The 18,345-nt window shown below is 38.8% G+C and overlaps 1 protein-coding gene across 1 annotated transcript in view; it reads left to right on the top strand.

Moving 5' to 3' along the window:
• Positions 1–12,833, top strand: part of SYNE3 (spectrin repeat containing nuclear envelope family member 3) — a gene marked incomplete at its 3' end in the record, with an annotated part of 30,073 nt that extends 17,240 nt beyond the window's left edge. Inside the window, exons 13-17 of the mRNA XM_079537086.1 lie at positions 55–172; positions 352–507; positions 1,047–1,196; positions 2,158–2,196; positions 12,636–12,833. Coding sequence (XP_079393212.1) covers positions 55–172; positions 352–507; positions 1,047–1,196; positions 2,158–2,196; positions 12,636–12,833 — 661 coding nt within the window. The remainder of the gene's footprint in view (positions 1–54; positions 173–351; positions 508–1,046; positions 1,197–2,157; positions 2,197–12,635) is intronic.
• Between the last annotated feature and the right edge of the window lie 5,512 nt (positions 12,834–18,345).

The raw sequence follows: 18,345 nt of genomic DNA, 5'->3' as shown, positions 1-18,345 counted from the left end.
GCATCTCACCATCATGTGTCTCACCGTTCTGATGTCTGATTTTGTGTTTTACAGTCTTCTCAAAAGGTGGCAGTTAAACAGACCAATGGCTGATAAGAAGAAAATAGCATTTGAAGATAGCAGACACATGTCTGGACCAGTCTTCCATTGTTTAGATCTCAACCATAAGCAGGTGAGAGAGGAGCTTTGAGTCTGCCTTTATCATCAGCTTCACAAGAACAATTTTATTGGCTTCATTTGATACTATGAGTTGTATGCTTGAAGATAAAGATCTCACAGTCAGGCCTTCAGAAGAAATATCTGACTTAACAGTAACAGCTTGTTATTTGTTGCTGTTGTCCTGTAATCTAGGAGAAGACAGCAGAAGGGCAAAGGACAAGCAACCACATTAAGCTCCTGCTTGACTTTGAAGAGTGGTTACAAGGAGAAAACACCAAACTCTCCAAAATTCTTGCTGTGAATTTGTCTTCCATAGAGGAAATCAAGACACACTACAAAGAATTGGAGGTTAGTTTTCCAGAGGTGAAGAGAGAGACAAAGATTGCAATAAGCACAGATTCTTTCAGAATCAAAAAACAAAGGCAAAAAAACTCTTATATTCTCTGTGTTAGGAGACTCCAGAGCTAAAGAGGAACTAGTAAGCTTAGGAAATTAAGACAAGTATTTCACTCCTAGAAAGATCTGCCAGAGCCAAAGTGGTAGAAGTGAAAAGAGAAGCATGTCCTGTAGGTGCTGGACTGGACAGTTTCAGCATACTGTATCAAATATATTTGTTAAGGTGATTAAAATATCTACTTGCTATTTAGAATTACTCCTTTGGTTTCATTTGAATGCCATAACAATGGATGCTGTAAGAAATGAAGCAAACAAAAATATCCAAAGCCACAGGGATTCTGCAGATGAGTGGACCATTTCAGGCCAAAAGAGCAACTAACCCTGAATAGCCAGTAGTTTTATTTAATACAACTGTTCATTTAAGTGGTAGCTTTTAAAAAAATGAAACCCTCCTGAATTCCCAGTTGTTAGTGACCTTGCTTTGGCTGCAGGAGCTGCAGGCTCGTGTGCCTGATGGTCAGCGTCGCTTTGAAGACCTCCTTCGTTTTCATCCTGTCATTGGAAATTCTGAAGATCTGGAAGACCTGCGTTACCGCTGGATGCTTTACAAATCCAAACTGAAAGAATCCATGAGTTCGCCGGTAGGTGACAGCACTCAATTTGCAGTTGCTGATCTCTGCCACTGCTCTTTTAGGTTGCTTCAAATTGCTAGTCTCAATTCAGCGATACATTTATATGTGCTTAATTGAAACCTCCCTTAGTAAACAAAATGAAAAACAGAGCAAATGAAACTATATCTTTATGAATATAAGCACAAACCTCTTTGTATTAAAATAAAAGATATGAGCTATTTTTTCCCTTTATAAACAATGTTCAGAGTATTTCTCTGCAGGGTATTTTAAGGTGTGAACCAAATGAGTAAAGAATTTGTCTAATGATATACTATGGATGGCAGAATTCACCTGCATGTACGAAATATTCCAGGCCATACTGAAGGTATTTCTGTGTTCTTAGCATAAACTTACGTAATTATTACTAAAAAATTTTCAAGTACTTATGTTAACTGTTCAAGATACGTTAACTGTAGGACTAGACTTTTCAGTTATGCGTTTGGCACTTTATAGAATTAAGGAATCAGAAATTGAGCACCTAAAGTTTGAAGCCCTAGAAAATTTTCTGCTTTAGGAAGCCATCAAAACCAAAGCTTACTTAAAACACAAATTCCTCAAAGGGTTCAGAAGGTAAGCATACCCTCTGCTAATAAAGAGCATATTTTTAAGTTTTGTTTTCCACTGATTGTAATAATGCTTTATCAAAACCTTGTGTAAGCATAAATGTAGTCGATAGGTGTCAGTAAAATCAAGGCTATTGCTAAAATTCTTCATCTGATTCAAATAGCTGAGAGCCTGAAAACATTTTAAATTTCTGTCTGATGTGTGTTAAAAAGCTCATTAAAAATATATCACCTGCTAGTTCACTCTATCCAGATGACCATGAATTTAAAGAAACATCCCTTATGAGGTGAATACTCATTTATAGGTTCCACGGGGATCTTAAATTCATGCTTTTTTCACCTTTTTTTTTTTTTTCTTTCTTTAACAGATTACTGGATCTTCAGAAAAACCAGACAGATTTAGAAAGGTATGAAATTTTCCTGTCATTAAGCTAAAAAATATTTTATCCAACATTTCACAGATAATTATTCGGAATTAGAATTTTTTAAGATTCTTGAGATCATTCTATCATTAAGATCCTTTCTTTTCTCCTTTATTATTTTTAGAAGTTTTTGCTCTTGAGCTATATCCCTAAAAGATGAATATCCATATGCTATGCTATGTGAACTTAATTCATTTTTTCTAAGGAAACTAAGGAAGGGTTGAAGTCTCTCTCAAAAGAATTTAGAGACCAAGTTCCTATTAAAATAACCTTGAAAAATGCCTTCTGATTCCTTTTGAAACTTCTGGAAAATGGCTTTGGATCATTCAGCCCATTTTCTTACTAGTGCAGAAAAACAGAGAAAGTAGAGATTTACTTAATGTTATTAGACTAAATCCTTGCTATAAGAAGCAGAATTTCTCCTGTGAAGGAGTTTCTTCTGGAAGTGATGACATAAGAAACAGAAGCAGCAGCCTAAAAGATAAGGACAAGCTTAAAGAAAACAAAATACTGCCAGCTTCTTATTTAATCCAAGAAGCTTTAATGATGCCTTTTTCATAAAGTCAGGGCTTACTTTGTTTACAGGCAGTTAGCTTCTACTTTCACTATTATTTCCCTTTCCTCCCATTTTCACAAGGAAAGAAGGCTCTATTTGCTCAACAGAACATAAATTGGATAAACAGTATTTTACATGAACATGATAACATGATCACATAAGTCATCTCAAGATAAACCAAGCCCTTGATTTCTTTAGTTGCAAAAAATATCTCTTTAGAATGAGACCAATATTTGAAGGGTAAAATACAGTGACCATGCTTCTAGTATGGTCAGAAGTAAAGACTTCCCCTTTCAGATGAGATATTTCTCTGGTGCTCAAATGGTGTAGCATCTCTCATATTTTTCCCCAGTGAAGTACTGATCTATCCATGGTAGATCACACACCTCCTGCATAGTTTTGGCCACATTTGGCTCAAAGAGTTTCCATTCTTGCCTTTCTGACTCAGCATAAATTGTTCAGTGTTGCTAAGATGAAAAGAGTAGTAGAATTTATCTGGTTGGAAAAAATCCAACATTTTAATACTTGGTGCAGTGGCAGCCAAAAGTATAGCAGAGCTGCTTTCTGCTAGAGGAAGCAGTTCAGAAGACTGACTGTGGAATTCAGTTGGATAGAGTTTTTTTTCTGTAGAGTGGGGAAAAAAAAATTAAAAAAATGTGTGTGTGTGTGTGTGTGTGTGTGTATATATATATATATATATATATATATATACACAATCTTGAAGCATCACCTTGAGACATCTTCACTGAGCAATTAGATATCAGTTTTTAATTAATCTATTTCTCATGACTCAGGATACGTGGCATTTATTCCTCAACTTCTCCAAAAGAGACTGAAGTCTTCTGTTAATCTTCAAGGAAACTGCAATAATACAGTGACGGGCAGCAAACATTTGTCAATTGGGCCCATAGCAAAAGGACAAAAAAGCATTCTCTGTGTTTTTGATAGCTACTGAACACGAGCAAAGAGAACAATTTGGTGTGGGAAGAGCTGAAATACTTCATATGAAGAAAGGAAATGGCTTCCTTTCCACCAAGAAGTTATTTGTAGTTTCCTCACAAGTCAGTACAAATGTCCAAACCTAACCTTGCTCACTGAAGTGAGATTCTGCCTACATCAGAATTTTCAGTCTCTGTATACCGTGTCTATAGTCGGAATTCAAGTAACATAAGTGAGGTGTCTTTTTTTTCATTCATACTGAGGCTTTTATCAGAATGTGAGCATAATTTAGTTGAGCACCACTTGAAATGGAAAACAATGGTGACCCAGTTTGGGTGCACTGCTATTCAGGCTGAGAGGAAAAGCAGACCAACTATAGAATTAGAATCTGTGAAGTTTATTTTAAATTCAGATTCAACAATGTGTGCCTAGAAATGAAAGAAAGATTAGACAAAATATTTTTGTATGTTTTGAATATCATTTCAAAACCATGGTGAAAAATACCACTCAGAATGGCTGATCCTGGGAGTTCATTCCTGCAGAAACTATCCATGGTTGGGGCAGCGTCGCTGTACTTGCTACAACCAGTGGTTTGCATGCAGTGGGAGGTTTGTGGATCCCTGCTTAGGGATCAGGTTACCTGTAACTTCTCAGCTCCCCCGTGTTTCTGGGTCGCACAGAATCTGCAGAGGTGGTAAATTTTTAGGCATTTTGGTCTGATCTCTGCTTCTGCAACATGAGATCCCTAGTGGCTCTGCTTTCTCTCATGTTTGAGTCATAAATATATTGCAGATCAACCTGGCAAATGGGAGAATACAGCTGCAGGCAGTCTCAATCTATTGCATTCTGTTATTATTCCATTACTTGTCTGCATTTCCCAGTGTTGGCCAGAATAGAACCTACTCCACGTTTATTAATATGCTTTATTCTGATTAGTCCTTCACTGAGAACATGCCTTAAGCCATTGGTGCCGTTAGGAACATTATGGGGCTAATGATTCTGAAGTGAGCAGCTTCTTGTTGATTAACAGAAAACAGTTGCAGGAAATTGCACTGGCTACAGTGAATTTTTAGCAGGTGCCAGTGACGGGGCAATGTTGATGGGTATTTCTGCAGGGCACCTAGCACATGCAAGGATGCACTTGAGCAAAAGCTCAGTAATAAATATGATAAAAGTTACATTCAAAACCTGGTTCTCAGCTAACTATAATACTTCATGAGCATTCTTAGCATAAATAGGAAGTTGGAAGGTCATTATTTATAGTCTGAGTAGCACTGTTTGGTTTATTTTCTCAAGTGCTCAGAGCAATTACACTTCCTTGCTATACAAATGATTCTGGCTTTATCGTTTGTACAAACAAAATAATTAGCATTCATTACATCAGTGGTCAGCTAATTGCTTCTTTTGAGATTCTGCAAAGAATAATCTCCTGTAACATGGAGACAGAAGGAGCGTGTAACTTAATCTTATTTAGAAACATAATTGATCTGGAGTCAATCACATTACAGCAGCCATTCAGGAAGCTCTGTAGAGCTTGCCAGGAAGAAAGCAGTTCTGCTTTGTCCAAGCACAGAGGGGACAAGAATTCTTCAAGTCAGAAAACTGTATTACAGAATGCACAACATATTTGTGTTAGAGGTGCATTTATGCTGAAATGTGTGGCCCATTTATTTTCCTGAAATCCTGCTGGTGTATCACACAGGGACTATTCATGTGCCTCTTACCTCGTTCTGCCACTTCTGTGTTTTGCTGGTGCTCTCCCTCTAAAGCAGTGCTGTTGCAAGATGGAGAAGATATCTTGCTTGTCAGGACACATCGTCCTTACCTGCTGTTAACATCTCATATACTGACTAAAGGCATCTGGTTTACTAGCTTCCAGTGGCTCTTCTGAGTGAAGTGGTGGAGCATTGCGTTTAAATACAAAGTGTGCTTGGATATGTTATATTTCTTACAAGTGTATTTAAAACTAGTGACGTCTGTGTTTTAATTTGTTCATATTTCCCTTCATTATTTCTTTGACACAAATCATTTATTCAACTTCTTCTATTGAACCACCATTTTCATACATCTTTATATGTCAAAATTAAAACTCTTTGACTGTATATAAGTATTACATAGACACATTTCATTGCCAATAAATTTATCATATAGGTAAGTAATCACTAAGAATCAGTGTTATTTAGCAGAATGGGAGTAACTTGCCATAAGAAGTGTAAATTGAGTACCTGAAGTGTCTTGTTAGCTGATTTTAAAAACAGTTACCTTAGCTGAGATTTTTAATAGCAAGCTAAAAGTCTTTACTTAAATATCCTTTAAATATCATTGTTCTACAGTATATTTTTATCAGGGATTGAAATCAAAGAACTGCTATCCTTTGATACTGTCTGGATTTCCAGATTACATATTTGAATAGTACTGATTTAAAAACTTCTTACTCTGTTCTGAAACTTTTCCAAATACTTCATTTATGATGTTTAAGGGGGAAAACGTAACTCACTCCATTGCTGTTGTGTGTGAAGAAATCCTTCAAAATTACCCTTCTGGCAGTTTGCCCTTCCTTATTCTTATAACATCGAACTAAGAACGTTTTAGCGACCCATCCTACATTCTGCCTTACCAGTGTTCCACAGTGCTTTCTAACTTTTATCCCACATCAAGCACTTTATGGATAAAGAGAAATCAGTTCCCACTTCAATTCATGTGCAGAAGGTGGAAAAAAATGGGACTTTTTGTGTTTGCCTGGAAAATTACGGAATGCTGCTTTAAAGGATCAGGCTGTAGCTCTTGTCCTGTGGCACGCTTATCCTGAAAGCATGTCATGTTGTTTATGCACGCAGAAGCTAACCTTTATAAATCCGTTTGTGTCACAGTAGCATATGGCACAGTACTTAGTTTTAAGAGACTTTGCAGCAGAATATCTGAAATATCCGCCATATGTGGCTGTTGTAACCTCAGATGCAAACTGCTGGCTTTTCCATGTTTTCCATTTCTTTTAAATCAACCCTTCATCAAAGATTCTAGTTCATCATCTGGCTCTGTTGAGGTACTCCAGGATCTCCCTAAGGGAGAAAACAAAGCTTGCAATTTGCCTGTACACTTACTTATTTATGTATATACATTTATTCTTTTTAAAATTTAAAAGAACATTAAGGTTACGAAGTCAAGCAATCTGAAGATAGAAAATGTCAGAGCTAAAATTGCTTGTGAGACCTCAGTTAACCTCCTTTCAGCACGTAGATTCTTGTAGCCCTCCATGAGATACAGAAAGATAAGTGCAGGACTTAGCCATGTTCACTTATTCCTCACTGCTGGTTACCTAACCTGTGCAGTGTTTGCATTTAGGCAAGTATGGTTCTGAACCAAGTGGCTCATTTTCCTTTTGCAGAGGCCAGAAAACCTCTGGTCAATGGTATCCAATTCTTAGTTTCTGCTGTGGTGTATGGGAATGAGCCACTGCTTTGTCCCAGAGCATGCTGCTTGCTCAGCTCTGTGGAGTCAGTGGCAACCAGCTCCTCAATTAGGACATCAGCAAGTAAAAAATTCCTTCACTCTCGAAAATGCCAACTGTGATTTGCAATATGTTGTGCATTGAGAGGGATGCTCATGACTCCTTCCTGGGAACTACTGAGGAGTTCCAACTAGTCTCACATAGGGATAGAAGTCCAACTCACTTCGTTTTGTGAGAGCAACCTCTGCTGGTCTTAGCCAATTGTCAGTACTGGCCTCTATAAGCAGCAGCTGAATTAGTTTCTAGTGGCATTTCAAGTGGCAGAAACCTAGGGCCTCTCAGAGGCAAAATATTACTGATAAAGGCAACTGTCTGACCATAAAAAAGGTTATGGTACATGACAGTGGCATACTTCTATTTAGAAGAATGATAAACTACTGTTACTGCCTTCTTGGCAGCTCTGTTTATTCTCAGAGGAATAATGAAGTAGTAAAATTCACACCCATGTAGGTGATCCCTTCCAAGGTCCCTTCCAAATGTTTTTCCTCTCTCTTGCTGTAGTTTAAGCCCATTATGTTATGATTTGCCCACTGAGGAGATACAAGCCAGGATTCATCCTGTCTAAGCATTTAACTCAAGAGTTTTCATGAATGGTGCAGAGTACAGTTAGGGATAGACTTTCCACAAGAACTGGGGGTTAGGTTCAAGGCTAACACAAGGAGTTTTCTTCTTCATGTCACCGTTACTTGACCTGTAGAACTCCTTGTTAAATGATATTGAGGGCTTATGCATAGACTGAGGTTTGCGTAGATTCAAGGGGAAACTGGGTAAGTACAAAGAGGAAAGATTTATTGAGTGTTAACTAGATAGACAAGCTGCATCAGATTGAGGACATACTCAGAGCTGAAAGCAACTGCAGGCTGAGAATATTAAGGATTAGTTCCCCTTATGCATGGGAAGAACAGGAGTTTTAAGACAGCAGTGTTCTTCCTGGGATAGTCTGTCAGTGAAATGCTCTAAGATAAAATGAATTCACAGAATCACAGAATCACAGAATTGTAGGGGTTGGAAGGGACCTCCAGAGATCATCGAGTCCAACCCCCCTGCCAAAGCAGGTTCCCTACAGCAGGTCGCACAGGTAGGCATCCAGGCAGGTCTTGAACATCTCCAGAGAAGGAGACTCCACCACCTCCCTGGGCAGCCTGTTCCAGTGCTCCGTCACCCTCACCGTAAAGAAGTTCTTACGCACATCTGTGTAGAACTTCCTATGCTGCAGTTTCCAGCCGTTTCCCCTTGTCCTGTCTCCACTCACCACTGAAAACAGTCTGGCCTCGCCATTCTGCCCCCCACACCTTAGATATTTATAGACCTGGATCAGGTCCCTCTCAGCCTTCTTTTCTTAAGGCTGAACAGACCTAGTTCACTCAGCCTTTCCTCATAGGAGAGATGCTCCAGGCCCTTCACCATCTTATTATCTTATTATCTGGAATTAATCCAGATGCGATCTTTTTTCTCTACTGAATTATTGATTCAGTGGTACAGGTGTGACTTCTGTCAGACATGTTGGTGACTTACAAAAACATAAAAAAAAAAAACATTAATGAGAATGATATTAGATGCTATACTCCTCTGCTTCCTCATATAGTTAGATTAACAATTTTTCACACATCCAGAAATGTGGTCAGCAGCAAACCAGGGGGTGCAGTGATTTTTAGAAAGCACTTCAACAAAATATACAGGAATATTAGGTAGTGAGTTCTAAAGTGCTTTTCCGCTGTTCCCTGTCCAAGTGATTTTCACAGTGCATTGGGTAAGGAGTTATTAACTGCAAACAGATTTAAGTAACCAAGGACTCCTACCTCTAAACCAATGCTTGTCATTCAAACTCCCCAACATGAATCAAGTGCAAATATGAATGTTCACAGCCAATACAATTCATTTGGTAACAAGCCCGCATTTAGCATTACACAAAACACAGCTGTCTACCTCTTGACAATCCGTGCTTCTCCTGATACTTTGAGGGACAAAGGGTAGGGAACAGGCATTTATCCTTGATGGTGAACTTTAAATGTATATTTTCATTTTAAATATCAACCTATTCCTTTTCTGTGTGTGTTTCAAAAATGTCTCTGACACTTTGGCTCAATACCCAAGTATTCCAACTGTTATTCTAAGATGGTGGAAATTAAAGTTCTGTTGACTTCGGTGGAGCATTGCCAGTTTTTCTCAGAGAGGGATCTGGTTTCAGAGTATTTTGTGAAGCCTGGATCTGACACACACTGCAGACACTGTGGGTGATGGGTAGTAGCTGTACTGGTGCCAGTAGCTGCAGTGATTGGAAAAAAGGAATTCCACCATATAGTGAGGTTTGTGGTTCCCACCTTTGATCTCACATGGAAATGGAATGTACAAACTCTCTTTTGCAAAGGTGGAACCACGTCAGACTGTCCTTTTCTAACCCAGAATGATGTGCTAAATTGTTGGGAGTGTGGTCCTGAATCCCAGTACATTTGTACAGCCTTGATCACCCCTAGCCCAGCGCAGCAGAGGTTTTAACCTTGGCCTCAGGAATTCCCTTACAGTCAGTCTGTATTCACAGGTGACTGCAGCCTGTGAAAGTATCTCTCTTGCAGTACAGAAAAAATATCTTGATGTATCCTTAGTAAAACTGACGTGCTTCTTTGTTCATACTTGTCCCAAGACTGCCACGCTTTTTCAGCTGTGTAACTCACCTATTTTCTACCCTTAAACTGTTGCACCTCTAGCAGTGCTAGCACATGCACACACAAAATCCTGTCACAAATTGTTCCAGACAGCTCAAAACAACAAAATTAATGTAGGATTTATGTACACAAGACTACCAGCACTACATCTAAGTAATGAATTCATTTGTAAGGGTATCAGTTGAACTCCATGAATAAGTATTTCTCTATACAGACTCTATTTAGTTGTATCTCTGCATAATCCTGCTGCAAACACTGTAGTTATTGGTAAATCTCCCATGGATTTCAGTGTGTGCAGGTTGGGGCCGTCATATAATGAGGACTTATCATTGCAAATTTGCTGAAAGCACCAAACTCTCACAGCTCTTGTGTGCCTCATCTTCCATCCTGCAGAGATATCATAATGCTGTGGTTGTGAGAGGAGAGTCATTTCCATGGCAACAAATGGATTCAAAAATGTAAGATTCTGACCTTGCTGTGTGGTCAAACAAAACAGAAAAGCTAGGCAGCAAAGACAGAAGTTCATCAAACACAAATGCCTATAACCCTAGCAAGACAGCAGGAGAGAAGCAGCAGATAAAAACAAAATATTTATCCTTCTCTGAAATTCTACCCCCATGCAAAATTTCCTCAACAGATTATTCTAATGCTAGGAACTTCTGCGGTTAGCTTCAGCATCTTACCCTACAGAAAGCTCCAAGAAGCAAAAACGGTAGCTTGTTGATAAGGCCATTTCTAATTAATTCTTTCTGGTCAATTAGCTTTAAAAGGTAGTACCTTTTACAGCTCCTTCCCGTAGATCTAAAAACAATGCACTTGATGAACAGCATTTGAATTTCATCTTATTTCTTAGAGTTGCATTAATAGTCTTTGCTTTAGAGTCAGTGATCTGCTCTGAATGAAATGTTGAATCACTATTGATTTGGGGTAGGAACAATGTGTGTTTGACGTTGGCAGTGGGGTCATAATAGGAAATCAAAGACAAACTTGAGTGACCAAAGGGCACCTGCTTCCTGGGTTGTAACAGGAGCAGGGATGAGGCACAACTGAAAAAGCCCACTATTTCCTATCAGCTCATAGGCAGGAGGATGGGTGTTGCAGCTGATTTAGGTAGCTTTCAAATTAAACACTGAAAGATGAATAGCTATAAATCATGTTTTAGGTGGTGCTACAAAGTCTGGCAGTCCTTGCCACAGCCGAGTGTCAAAGACAGATGGACTTCTAATTCCCATCTGGAATTTGTAAGGAACATCTTGTGACTCTCAGCCATAATGAACTGTTGAGCAGTTAATTGCATGTCAGGATCCTTGCCTTTAATAACATCAGCATTAAATCCTATCACATCTCAGTGGTAGAAGGAACATGGTTTGAATTGTCCCAGCGCAGAGGTAACTCCATCTCTCTTCCATCACTAGAACTAGTGATTAATAAATCACTAGTTAATAAATAAACCTACCCATGTCTTCTGGAACCTGATAAAGGCCTTTTTCCTCATAGATGGCGTACTATAATAAATATACATGATATTGCTGCATATCATGGATGTAATGGAGAATTAAAAAACAAATAATGGTCAGTGAAAATGGAAGCTGTCAGCTGCCCATTAAACCATATATCCAGCCAGAAGTCCTCATTTTATTATAGTACTGACATTCCCCATGGGTTGAACACAACCCAAGCTCATCTGAGTTAACTTCCTTCTGTGAAAAACATGGATCTCACTTCAGTGGATATTCTGAGTGGATATTCATGATGTAGGTTGATACCTACCACTGGAGCAGCATGAAACATTAATTCTGCTTTCTGACTATAAATCCATATTTGATGAAATTAAAAGTGGATTACTGAGCCCTGTTTTTCTGGAGGCCCTTACAGGTTGCTGATATTTAATGAAGCTTGCACAGTTCAGTCCGTTGGCAGGAAACATGCAAGAATGCTGCCGGCGAAAATCTCACTTCTTAATTAATTTTTCCTGTTTTTTTTTTAGCTCTAAATATGTTCTCTCATGGTTGTGTTCATCCAGATTGAATTCGTGAGGTTAAGAGAGCCGCTCTGAGTTTGCATAAGGAGAAATAACATGACTTCTGTGTGCCTCTTTTGTGGCTACTCAGCAATAAATGTGACCTTAATATCCTTCCCAGGGTCAGTGTATTGTTGTCTCTCATTCTTTCACATCCGATGAAAGTGTAAGAGGAACTGAGGCAGACAGCAGTACAGGGCCCTTTCTCTTGCCTCCAGCCTCTTACACCCCCAAGTCAAGATTCAAGGAGCACATGGCAGCTGGAGAGAGGGTAACCAGCTGCACATGCTGCAAATGAGGCTCCATCTGCTGTCAGAGAGCAGAAGGCTGGGTCCCCTCTTCTAGGCACCAGCACTTGTATTTTACTGACATGAGATATTGATGCTGAGCTGCTGTGCCTTATGCTGACTGTGAGCAAACGAAATGACAGCTTTGGTGTGAGCATTTGTAACCTCCACTTTCTGATTTGGAAAAGGACTTGGAGGCAATCATTTTCTCCTCTTAAAAAGTCAGCAGTGTTTTCATGCTAGAACAAAATTTTCAGCAGTGAACTCTTTAAAATAGTGACATAGTCACTAAAAGGTTGAAGCACCAGTGTCAGCCAGCTGGACGCTAAGATCTGTTTTGCTGTGGGCAGTGTGGGTTGTTCTGCCCCTCTGCCTTGCAGTTTGATGTACTTGACATGTACCTCCTCAGTTCTTTATTTTTCTGAGTAGCTCTTTGATTTGTGTCTTTCAGAGGCGCTCTGGAGGCATGTGCTCCTTCTTGCATCGAGTATGCTGGGCATCGCTACCGTTGCAACTGCTCCTCTTGTTCCTCCTGCTCCTGGCCTTCCTCCTGCCCCTGGCAGAGAAGACGCACAGCTGCACACTGGCCAACAACTTTGCCCGGTCCTTCAACCTGATGCTGAGATACGAAGGCCCACCTCCAACCTAACTGCTTGTCATGGCAAGAGGTGACTCACAAAAGTACAGACTCATTTTTTTAATAATTGCAAGTATTGTAGATTTAGAGCTTCTAACAAGGCTGTTTTATCAACTGGATATATCACAAAAATGCATCATAAAAATAGTCCACATTGTTCAAGCATATGAGCAAAATTAATATTTTTACAGTGTTTTGTTATTATGTTTATAATGTGTATATAGAGATTGTGTATGAGTGTATATATATATATGTATATATATATACATATAAATATATATATAAATGCACACCTGTGGCCATACAAACATTCACCTTCCACTCATCCACTGTTTGAGGGCAATCCTGCAACGTTTCTCTTTTTACTGTGTTTCAATAAGGACCACTGAATGATGGCTTTGCTGTTGTTATTTTGGGTGTTACTTAAAATCAGCTTTTTGTTATTTACAAAAAAGCCAGCATGTACGCAAAGATCTGGGCTTGCACCAGAATGCAAATAGGAGAATGAACGATTTACTGAGGCTGACATTTAGCCGAGGAAAAATGGGACAATTCTATTTAAAATCTTGATCTGTTTTTTCAGTATTCAGATGCAGGTATTGCAGAAGGTAATGGAAATTTTTCCACTGAGTTCATTAGGAGTGGGGGTGGGCCTTCTCTTGTTCTCGTTTTTTACCAATTACTGTGTTCTCCAACCCACCTGAATCAGGAGAGGTAGAATACAGTGGGAGGAAAGCTGGAAAAAAAAATGACTTTTTATGATACATCTCTGCAGAGAACCTTTAAAATAAGGCCATAATTTTCTGAACAAATTCCTGAGCGCTGAATGGAAGTTCATATCAGTGATTTTGTCTCCAAAAAGCAGTGGAGAGTTTTGTTTGTTTTGTTTGTTTTGGTTTGTTTTGGTTTTTTACCTTACGCAGAGGCATTCGGGAATGGATCATAAAGCCTGAACAGTGTGGTACAGCCTGCTTCAATGTCAGCATTACAAAAGTCAGAAGTACTTTAATAACACCATCCTGGAAACAAGATTCATTTCTAGGGTGTTTTTACATAATGGTTTGTTAAACTGTGTAAACTTAATGTATCAAAATATAGATTTATCTACATTCTAAAGGCTTGAGATGATGACAATTTGCCATTTATTTTCTAGCTTCATGCCTGATTTATAAAAATTTTAAATGTACATTTTGACATGGGGCTTTAATGTAAAAGCAAACCTCAGCTTTACTGTGATGAAACCATTCTTGATGGTGTTTTACCTCATTGGTTCATTGATTCCTGAGAGAAGAGGGAATTTTAAATTTCTGAATTTTTTTTTACCATTTCTGAGAGCTACATCTTAATTTCCTCGCATTTGAGCCAGGAGGAAAATAAATAGAAAGAAAAGAGAAAAATTTAACAGAAGAAACACTTATTTTTTCCCACCCTGGCTTTCTTGTAGGAGAAGCTAGTCTTGTCAGTACCAGCAGGTGGTATTTGGTGTTTTCCAAATAAGCTTCCAAATAATATTAAATCTTGAACAGGTAAATTATTTAGTAGCTGGGGGGCTAAGAAGGGAGTTGAGAAAAAGCGGATGTGAAAAATAGATAAAGACAGAGAAGGAGGAATTTATAAAGTCTAGAAGGTCTCTTGAAAAATAATAAGGCTCTAAGCAGGAAAGGTTTCTGAATGTGTTTTATTCCCTCTCCCTGCAAAAGTACTGAAACTATCACATGTTAAACACCTTTTCTTCAGTAAGAGTTTTCAACAGGGCCTTTCCTCAGTGTCCTGGGGAGACTCTTCTGCCATCAGCTCTCTTTCGCTGCTTCCCCATAATGCTTCCAACTGCACTGCTTTTTCTAGAGTTGCATAAAAATGTCAAATTTCTGCCAAGAGAGTAAATGAGTATATAGCAAAGAGAAAAGATAGCAAGAAAGATATTTGGGTAGAGTACAAGGGGAATGTCTTCACTGGATCTGAACTGGTGCAAGTGTCAGGAGGCAGCAGGAGAGATGCAGAGTGTGGACGGAAGCAGGGAGGTGAGGAGCAATGCTGAGTGATGACTAAATGCATTCCTATCTGAGCAGAGAGTGAGGAAAGGCAGAGTCTGTGATTTCGGCCACGGAGAAGCCAGATGGAGAGCTATAAGTCATCAGAGAGTGGAGTGAATGAATTCCTTCTTTGCAAATGTTCCTTCTGGAGGCGGAGGTCATGCCTCCTTCTCTCCCCTCATTAGCTGTTCAAGAATCATGCACATTCCCGCAGTGCTTCTCTAAAAATTGCTGCCAGCCCCAGGGGAAGAATCCTGTAGCTCCACAGCGAGGAGCTAATCATCATCCACATCACCATTTCAAATGAAATGCTCTGACAAAAGAGAAGTGTGGGGGAAGAGGGGCAGTAACAGAACCTGCGCTATGTGGTTCTGTGTATGTGTGCGCTGTTCTCTGGCATAGCCACATTGCCTTCCCTTTTTTTTTTTTTCTTATTTTTTTGCCTTTCCATGTGAGGAAAGTAAAAGTGATGAAAAAGAAATTAAAAATGATGAGGAAAAGTATGGCTACAGGGGAAATCAGCAGGGAGATGCACAAGTTTTCCACAAACTCTCACATCAGATTTCTTTTTGCCCTGCCTTTCTGATCTGGATGACTTTTATAGGTTGACAAATGAATTTGATACCCCAGGAGTATGCCACTGGGTAAAAATATTTTGAAGAAAGGACCACAACAGAACAAGTACATTGTAACCGTGATGTTTCAGTGTTGTGACAGTTGGGGAAAAAAAAAATGTGACAAAAGCACTGTTGCTGCTGGTTTCGCATTCTGTAAATCCTCTGTCTATAATCTTGGAATTTTTACTTTAAATCTCAGTAAATCTATTCTCATTAACTTGAGTAATCTCACGTAAGTGATGAATCTTTCCACATCTGTGCAATGGAAGCTAATCAAAGCACAAGACTTTGATTTTCGTAGCACTTATAATAAATTCACTTCTTTATAATGCCATTGGCCTCACTTTCCAATGTGGGTGTGAGATGAAAATTAGGCCCTTTGTTTTTCTAAGAAGAAATTCTAGGTATCACAAAAGTAAACTTGAGATGTTAATCCAAGTTTGTCTTCTTTTTTATTCCCCCTTTTTTTTTTCTGAAAAGTTAAAGGTACTGATAGCTGGAAGTGTGCATAAATATTAATCACATCAATAGAAAAAACTATGAAAACAAAAGGCACTTCAACTTCCAGGAAACTAAGCTAAGCTCAGATTCCCAAAAGCACAAACTAACTCATATTATTTCCAAATCCATCCTTGAAATCTTGAGCACTGTTCTTAACATCTGAATCTTTGCTCACAGGTTATTTGGGGACTATAGCCTTGCTTTTGTGCCTATAAAACCCTCAGCTCATGGATCTCTGACATACGTACATAACTGAGATGTTTTGTAACTCAGCTTCAGATTGGGGTCCCTGTCTTAAAACATCCCTTTCCAAAATCTGGGATGTACAAAACAGATAAGCATCCATACCTGAATGCTTCCACTACTTTAACACAGATCTAGCCAGTCAGGCTGCCAAAGCCCTATAAGATAGATTATGTTCAAACTTATAGACTGTTTGTGCATCTGGCTCAGGCCACATAGCCCACACTGTGTGTAGACACCCAGCCTGTTCACAGAGCAGATTTCTCATGTTTCCGTCCAAGCTCTCTTGCCTGCCCTATTGGATCCGGTAGTTGATTGACCACATTAATGACTCTTCAGTGTTGAAGGCAAAATCCTATACTCTGGTGCCAATGCATTAGAGCAAGACTTCTGCACAGCCCCAAGGGCATGGTTCAAACCCAGCCTTTGGAGTGAAAGCAAACCTACTTTATAAATTATAATTGATTTTGTAGCCAGACGCTTTCAACTGAATTTTCCATGACTGCAATATTGTGAGGTAGAAAATTGTTATTGTGCCACGTGGCCCTTTCTCTAATTCCTACTAGCAATTTAGATTGTATTAAATATTATTTTATATGCACTCTCCAAAAATCTTTTATGAAAAACTTGTTCAGTTCTTCACATGCATTAAAAACATCATATTCCCCTGTTAGCACAGAATGGATTTCCAGAGTGATAATCATTTATTCCAAAATACTGGCTTATTTGTCCGGACTGAGACAATAACCTAATGGAAACAGCTGATAATTGCTGGATAATTTGCAGAGCTTTACAATGACTTTCCATTTCCATTAGAATAATCAAAGGCCTCGGAAGTAACAAATGTCTCCAAGAAAAATGCCATCACAAGATAGTCATATGGTAGTCTCTAACATGTCAGTGTTCTGTTCTGTTAAACTACTCCACGGCCTCAGGAGTTTGCCCTGTCTGATCTCTTCTCCAAGTAGGAAATGTTTTACTTTGATGTGTGTGCATACACATCTCATTAACACTAAGGAGGTTTGAAGATTTCATATATGGGAATTCCTTTAACTTGTATTGACAGGAAGGTGCATTGTCTTCTTTCCTCAAGAAAAAAATAAATAAAAACTGGCTCTCAGAAGCCAGTTTATTAAAATGCTAAGGATAACATTGTTTGTACAGACATCATGATTCGTTCAGAAAGCAATCGTACTATTTTTGCCATATTTAAACATAATTATACAATAGGTTATAGTGGGTTAAAATCAAATTAGTCATAGGTGTTGGGAAACTGTGTGGCATGTTTTTGTCACTTTTTGACTGGCACAAATATGTCTAAGAATTACTGGTTTATTTTGCACTTGCTCAAAGGTAAAACAAAGCAAAGATGCATGAATATAGCATTTAAAAAATATATATTTTCTTATCTATGGAATTTAAAATATGAATGTGTCTACCAGAGAGTTATCAGTAGATATGGAAAACAAAGAAATAAATGTTATAAATATACCGAATCAAGCAGTAGCCTGAATGACACCTGTTACTTAACCTACCTCAGGAATTGCCAGATGTTAGGTAGTAGCATCAGTGAGCCATCCGCCTTCCTATTAAACTATGTAGGAGATGAAACTGCACCACTGAAGATACAACATCTCAGTGGCAGGAGACATCAAAAGGCAACCTGGTATCTCGATGCCAGAGATGAACATGTAGGATTGACTTAACAAGAGCAACCCAGAACTAATGACACAAGAACAAGCTTTGGCCTTCTTGTCTGCCTGACAAAATTTTCACCATGGCCATCGACATCGTCCAGGTTCACCTTGCTGACTGTGGAAAGAGGTTTCCTTAGGCAGTTTCACTGTAGGTGAAATTTGAGCTTCAAGGATTTTTTTCTCTTAATAAATGCAGAATAAACTGCTGATTCAAACAGCTCAGTGACAGATTAATTGTAGGTGGTAGGCGCTGATGCTCCAGGAAAAGGTACAGGAAATGCTATTGCAGATAGGAAGATAATCATAGAGGTCTCTGTTCAATCGATAGGAATTAGAAGTTCATTATGGAACTGAAATAGGAATTCATTTCCAAGTAAATGCTAAATGTGGCCTTCAGTCTCCTGGATTTGGGGGGTGAGCTTATTTGGTACCT

This window comes from Tetrao urogallus (assembly GCF_951394365.1).
Source record: "Tetrao urogallus genome assembly, chromosome: 6".
Classification (NCBI taxonomy): domain Eukaryota; kingdom Metazoa; phylum Chordata; class Aves; order Galliformes; family Phasianidae; genus Tetrao; species Tetrao urogallus.
The sequence above is the reverse complement of the archived record's forward strand: the minus strand, read 5'-3'. Positions and strand labels throughout refer to the sequence as shown.